The sequence below is a fragment of the Syzygium oleosum genome, unplaced genomic scaffold (genome assembly GCF_021117445.2).
Source record: "Syzygium oleosum isolate NSW1041296 unplaced genomic scaffold, Sole_v2.1 Sole_v2.06, whole genome shotgun sequence".
Taxonomy (NCBI): domain Eukaryota; kingdom Viridiplantae; phylum Streptophyta; class Magnoliopsida; order Myrtales; family Myrtaceae; genus Syzygium; species Syzygium oleosum.
The window spans coordinates 3,935,467-3,942,381 of record NW_026607490.1 but is presented as its reverse complement, the minus strand read 5'-3'; the positions used below and the strand labels follow the sequence as shown (position 1 = coordinate 3,942,381).

Genomic DNA, 6,915 nt, shown 5'->3' with positions numbered 1-6,915 from the left:
AACCAGATCATTCTTAGAGGTCTCAAATTAGAAAACATATGTACTTTAAACAAAATGAGACAGCCATTGATCATTTCAATTCTCTCAACCATGCTTGCAAAGTATAGAGAGAACCACGTATACGAAACGATAATTTAAAGGAATAATGACACAAACAGTCTCTGAACTTTGGCTCAATATGTAATTTGATCTCTAAACTTTTAATTTGTTCAATGTAGTTTCTAAACTTTAGTCTAATGTTCAATTTGATCCCTGAACTTTGAATTTGTTTAATATGGTCCCTGGACTTTGATACATGTTCTATTTAGTCCACATTGAACATTTTCATCTAGTTCAGGGACTAAATGGAACATGTACCAAAAATTTAGGGACCACATTAAACAAATTCAAAATTTATGGACCACATTGAATATTTGGAAAAAATTCATGGACTACATTGAACAAATTAAAAGTTCAGGGACCAAATTGGACATTAGACCAAAATTGAGGGATTGTTTGCGTCATTTTCCCTAATTTAAAATAGCAAAGCCAAATAATATGATGTCAACTTGGTTAGTATGTTAATTCTCTGATGGTCAAACATATCGTATAGCAAGAATTTATTCTTTCATTGGAGTTTAATTTGGCATTATCGTGATGATAATGTTCATCTCGCCTTCATAATAAGCGTTACAAAACACTCATGGTACTTATTTAACTTTCATATGTTAATTTAAAGAAAATTAAATTCTAAGTGATGACAAAAAATAACAACTAAGTATACACATCAAATACATATTGATTGGGTATGTCTTAAAATTCGAATTAACTTGATACATGCAATTAGAAAAACAAAGCAATGAAAAATGAAAAAGAAATAATTAGAATTAGAACTAGACGCATCGTATTTTCACATAGCATAAGCATTTAAGGGTCCTCTCGAAAGGAATAAAAAGATGGAGACTATATTTTCATATAGCATCAATTCTACACTCTCCCTCCTCTTCCTCCTACACATTCAAAAATACGACCGGATGATTAAGATTAAACATCAATAACACTCTGCCATTGTACTCTCTCTCTCCACCATCTGCGACGCGTTGACATGTGTACCCACAGCCGCTGCCGCCACTGTTGCAATGGCATTCCATCGCCGATGGACACAGATGGTAAAGAGGAGTGTTTTGACGGCAAACAAACGTAATGCCCAGAATTCAACTATGTCCGCGATAGAGTTTCTCAGAGCAATGTTAAAAGCAGCCTGAAAGAAAACCAAACCGGCACCCAAGCGTAATGTGCATCTGTCAAAATCGGTATCTGATCCAATACAACTAGTAAACAATTCGACAATTTCGAAAATAAATACGCAGACACATCGTTCTCCTAATGAATTCAGAAGAATCACTTTCACTTTAGCTACATGTCTATGTAGGTCCTCCAAATCAACCTTCGCGAAGCTGGGATTCAGATGCCCCCTGGGAAGCAGGAACTGCGAAAAGACGACAGGAACAGGAAAGCATAGTTAGAATGTGTAAGAGCGTTCGTTCATATTTGCCTCAATTGATCAAATTTGCAAAGAACGTATAGCAAAATGAAATTGCAGAGCAGCTTTCAAAGGTGAATCATTATTCGCCTAAAAAATATCAAAAGCATAGGAAAAGATTTGCATTCAACAAACAACATTGAAAAGGCGCCAGAAAAGACAGAATCAAGATTCAACACAAGATGCGAAATCGAGAGGAGCCAAAACAAGAGGCAAGTTTTTTTATTTTTTTTAATGTAGGGCGAAACCCCATCGCTCAGCTGCAAGAACTAGAGCAGCAGAGCGGCCATGGAAGCCCCCAAGGTTTGCTAATGTGCGCCCGTCGCACGATACCGTGCGCCACGAATACCCTCTCTCTGTGGAATACCACGCTTCCTCATTGCTTAAGAGGGAAGCGCTCGGCCTCGGGCGGTCCTCTTTTCCTGTCAGAACTTTCCCTTTTTATACCCAAGCCCCATTCCCAAATCGTAAAAAACCTTAACTCCCTTAAATTTCCTTGAAAAAAATTCGACTTTCCCGTTCCTAGGTATGTTTTGAAGGTTCTTCTCCTGATGGTTGAGTCATGGATCCCCAATCCCTTGCCACACACAAATCACTTATTTGCTTACTAGAGACAAGATTTCAAACTCTTTTCTAGAATTGTGAAGATGGAGAGTTCATTTAGGGAAAATTTTGGCCCTTTTTTGCCACGTCAATCGAAGATTGTACACATTGGACTTGAATTTCTTTTCGAAAGGTCACGAGGAGTCATTTTTTAATTTAATTTAACCATGTAGCACGAATAGCCAAAGTAGGCACTCAAGTGAATGATTTTTCACCAATGTGGCACTCAAGTGATAAAAAAATGACACTCAATTGAGTGTCGTATAAAAGTTATGGCACTTGTGGTGTCTTTATCCCAAATATTACAAAAAGATAAAAAAAAAAAAAGATTTAACAATAATAAACCCAAAAGTTTCAATAACAAAAAATAGTTTAAAAACACCATGTTTGTACATGTAAAACTATAAAAAAAGAACAACACACACACACACACACACACACACACACAAGGTCATTTTAGTTGAAATACACTTACTCATAGTTCGGTATAGTATAATATGCTAGTTTCAGTATCAAGACAAGCAGCTCAAATCCTCCAAGATAACATCAAAAAATTAATCAGGCGCTGAAAACAAAACAATACATTTAATCTTAAAAAATCCAAGTGCTTCCATGTCCACACAAAATGCCATCAGCAAGTTTCCAATTGAATACATATAGTAAGGGCAGACACGATTCAGGATCAGAGGAGGGAAGTGGGTGTTCAAAATTAAATACACTGATGTAATACGCAAACAGCTAATAGATTTACCTCATATGTTGCTGGGATACATGAAGACTCTGACTCTTGCTCCCTGCAGAGAAGGCAAATTTCATTAAACATAAGAATCAAAATTGTTTTCTAACAAGACATGATTGAATTAAGCATCACTTCATACCATGGATTTGGGAGGCAAGTTGGACTTGAATTTAGCACGAACAACGCCACTGTTACCATGAGGTCTAGTGACCTTTCCCCAGATGCATCGGTAGTGCGAACCGTCCTTCTTCACCTTGGCCTTGTAGATGTAAGCCAAGCGTTTGCCGCAGTACCATGCCACCTCCTCTTGGGTGTTCACTCCCTCGACCTGGATCAATGACGTGCTTGGGTACTGGTTTGACTTCGACCTATTTCAACCACCGCATTACCCAATACTCAGCCACAAAATATCCCAATAACAAATCTCCATAAGCGCCATAAGCACAAAACCTCGCGGCTTCCAATTTAAACTACATACTTGCATCATCCAGAATATTAAGAAACAGGAAACTCTCTTTGCTATTCATTTTTTCTTCTTCATCTTTTAAAGCTAATTGTTAATAAAGCCTCCAGTACAGGAAGTATACATATTATTCTGAATGGGGAAAATAATGGAGCAGAAAAAGAGAGCAAAGCTACTACTACATTGGCCACTTCTGTTGCAAACTATACAAAAGATCAGAACTTGCGGAATCATCTTCATCTCCCGAAGCTAGAGCCGGATCCCAAAGCTAAAAGAACAGATTCATTTCATTTCTTCCTTACAAACTCGCTGACGTGAGTGCCCAACAGAGCAAAAGATCGAAACCCAATGCAACCTATGCAAGAAGATCCTCCAACCTCAAAACCCAATAAACCCCTCAATTCGAATTCGCCGCTTACCTCTTGTATCCGAGGACCGTCCCCCTCACGTAGAGCCTGCAAAGAACGCACAACAGGGAACACAATAAGCGCACACGCGAGCAGCCGAATCAAATCCGACCACAGACGGATCGATTGGAAGAAGAAATCGCAAATGGAAGCACGCAGATGGGCGACCTGACGCGCTCTCCTTGGCGTCCCTTCACCATTTTCGCTCCCGGGGTGATGGAGTGAAGCAGCTTCGGTCGGCTCGCGGAGGAAGAAGAGTGAGAGAGAGAGAGAGAGACCCTGAAACCCTAACCCTAATTTGGAACATATATCTCTTGCGTGGGAGGAAGTGGAGTTTTGGGCCTACCGTGGCCCAACTTGGCACGGAGAAAGCCCAAGGCCCAAAATCCCATGTCATGACAGTCTCCGGATTTTGTCCTTGAACTCATAATATTTTGTTGTGACCGTGGAAATGAAAACAAGAGAATAAGAAAGAATGAATGATGCTGCGTCGATTGAAATTGATACGCTAAGTGATATGCAAATCGCCATGCGGCCCTCTAAACAGTCTTAACACCCGCGTAGGAAATCCTCTCGTCGCCTGGTATACCAACTCCACGCATCAACCCTAAGCAGATCACCCAGCATTACTCGTTAAAATCGCACATATTTGGAGGTTACGGTATTAAGATCTTGAATATACATTCTACTTCAAAATAGAAAGGGTACCGTGTATGTTGCGCGCGGACTTGATCGCGGGCGTGGCGGCCCACTGGGCCCCACCCAAATCAACGAGTCTCAAAGCACAAATCAGAATGGTGGTCTACGCAACCGATCTTCCCTCTCGGGCCAAAGCTAGCCGACGCAGGTCCGCTGAGGCCCACTCAAGCCCCGATCATTTCATGAATAAAAATCACCAGCACGAGGACTTTCGGGCGCGAAATATGGTGGTCGGGGGGCCGCCCATTGATCGGGTCTAATTGCACTAACCGAATATAGAGAAAGGAGATTAAAAGCAATACCATACACCAAAAAAGTGCTTACAAAGATGGATATAGAAGACTCCCATGCATCCAGTGACTTTGGTGAGGTCATCAAGTCATCCATGCAAAGACAGCACAATGATTAGTGGCAAGATTATGGTCAGATAATGACTTCTGATCTCTCCCTTTTTTGTGATCAAATCTTTCCCCTTGCCTCTTCTTATTCATTGGATTCTCCAGCTCCTTGCGCATGAGACGATCGTAAATAGTATGCCACGTGAGACGAGCTTAAATTAATAAAAAAAAAATGTTTTGTCAAACATATTATTTCGAGGCAAATACTTTCAATGGCTCAAGACTTTGCGCGCCCCAATCGAACCGCCCGATTGACGTTCGAGCGATTCATTTTCCATGTCAACGAGACAGCTAATCTGCACTAATCCCCCCAAAAGAAAAAACCATTAGAATAGGATTTGTATTAGTTCCGTAATTAGGTACGGAATGAGAAACCAGTACAAATTAAAAACCATTTGAAAGCTGGGAAATCGGAGCCTTTGGATCAAGTACACCTTCTAATTTTGCACGTACCCGCAAACCCAAATCGGAAAATATGTGCTCTCGAACCACGACGCTCTTCCCAATTTCTCCCGCTTCGGAAGCTCGCGAAGGGCGACCTAAGCGCGGACCGGCGTCTAATGTAATTTCCGCGGCCCCGCGGCGTTTCCGTTTTTTTTCTATTTCATTGCTCTATCATTGAAGTCTCGGACATTGTAGCTGCGTCACGCGCACGTATGGTTGGGGGGATTCGGAGGAGGAGGAGGAGGAGATGAACGAATTATTCAACCACATCGGACATGTCGTGTTTTGTCTTGGCCGTGCACATGGTGGTGGACGAAACGACATAAAATAAAGGGTTTTTTCGTACCGCCGTAGCTCTCATGTGAACTTAGGCTTGATGAACTTTTGCGTGGAAACGGGTCATGTCTCGGAAGATTGGGAGCGATCTCCAAGGACCCCCCCAAAGAGGGCGACGTAGGAAGGCTTTGGAAAAGGACGAAAGTGTGAACGTGTAGGTAGGAGGTTAGCATATGACATGGACATTTTAGGAAGTTTCTTTTTTTTTCTACATAAGAATGTATTTGTTCCGGAAAAAATTTCGTGATAAAAGACATTTTTCGGGTTGGAAAATTCATCTTCTTAACTTTAAGCGTGCATTTTTCTTTTTACCGTAAATGGTTTCCCGTTGACTGATCATTTTCGGCAAACCGAACGCGTGAAAGTCTAGAGAGCTGATTCGCGGAAAATAGTTTCACTCAAACGATCACGACCTAAATTTGAGGTTGAAATCCCACGGAGGGTTTTACTAGCTGTACACCGGAGATGATCTCTCTTTGATATGGAACAATTCGAAAGCGTATTTTAACTCTAAATTTTACACAAAAGTGTCAAGGAAACCCTTTGTGATCATAAGATTGATAATAATGGTATTTTAACTAAAAAACGGACGAGATGTCGTAGCAACTTCTCTTCTTGAATTGAACCGAATCCCGCGATATTAACTTTTCTTTTCGTGCGGTATCCCTTACGCTAGTATTATAGTACCGAGCCAAATAGACTATCAATTTTTTTGTTTTCGATGAGCGAAGGGCGTGAACATAGAGCTCCGCCACTTGGAGGTCAATGGAACGCCGTCCATGAACCGGTCAAGTCCGATGGCCAGTGCAAGCAAGTCTCATTTAGAAAAATCTGAGTCCGATCGGCGAGATCCGAACATGTGATCTCCATTTTCCGAGCCGTAAATCCTCCCGACGCCCCAATCAACTGAGTCGACTTTAAGGGATGGTTCCCGATTGCGGGGCTAATTTAATCGAACGAGGGTACAATGACGAAGGGGGGGTTTGTCGCCAACCTTGGTTACCTCGATCTGAAAACGACAAATGAAGTGTCGCGGTTTTAACATTTACCGTCACGCATCTTCGCATTTGGTGCCAGATTTTCCAAGATTAGGCCCACGCATTTAGGCCCCTCTCCTTATTAATTCCCCAATAATGAAGAAGATCGGCAAAAGTCTTTGCCAATTGTGTGGCGTGCGGGTGGAAGATAAGACAGCACTCGTAGAAACTTCTCTTCTTTGGTTGAAATGACCGTCGCCACGATCTCTTTTTGGGGACTCTTCACGTTTTTCAACCTCCTCGACGTGGGGCAAATATCGTCGATCT

General features: G+C 41.6%; 1 protein-coding gene across 1 annotated transcript; it reads right to left on the bottom strand.

Annotated features, from left to right (window-relative positions):
- Positions 1-1,241: 1,241 nt before the first annotated feature.
- LOC115683058 (60S ribosomal protein L35a-3-like) lies at positions 1,242-4,026 on the bottom strand. The gene is made up of 5 exons (XM_030607460.2): positions 3,903-4,026; positions 3,747-3,782; positions 3,004-3,232; positions 2,877-2,919; positions 1,242-1,468 (listed from the first exon to the last, which is right to left on the bottom strand). Exons 1-4 carry the CDS (start codon positions 3,932-3,934, stop codon positions 2,878-2,880), a joined length of 339 nt encoding a protein of 112 aa, XP_030463320.1. The 5' UTR covers positions 3,935-4,026; the 3' UTR covers positions 1,242-1,468; position 2,877.
- Between the last annotated feature and the right edge of the window lie 2,889 nt (positions 4,027-6,915).

Excerpts from the sequence above, each read along its gene's own strand:
- LOC115683058 (XM_030607460.2), bottom strand. The coding sequence starts at position 3,934 with ATGGTGAAGGGACGCCAAGGAGAGCGCGTCAG. Across the intron at positions 3,233-3,746 it reads ACGGTCCTCGGATACAAGAG|GTCGAAGTCAAACCAGTACC; the intron begins GTAAGCGGCGAA and ends TGGTTGAAATAG. Across the intron at positions 2,920-3,003 it reads ACTTGCCTCCCAAATCCATG|GGAGCAAGAGTCAGAGTCTT; the intron begins GTATGAAGTGAT and ends CCTTCTCTGCAG.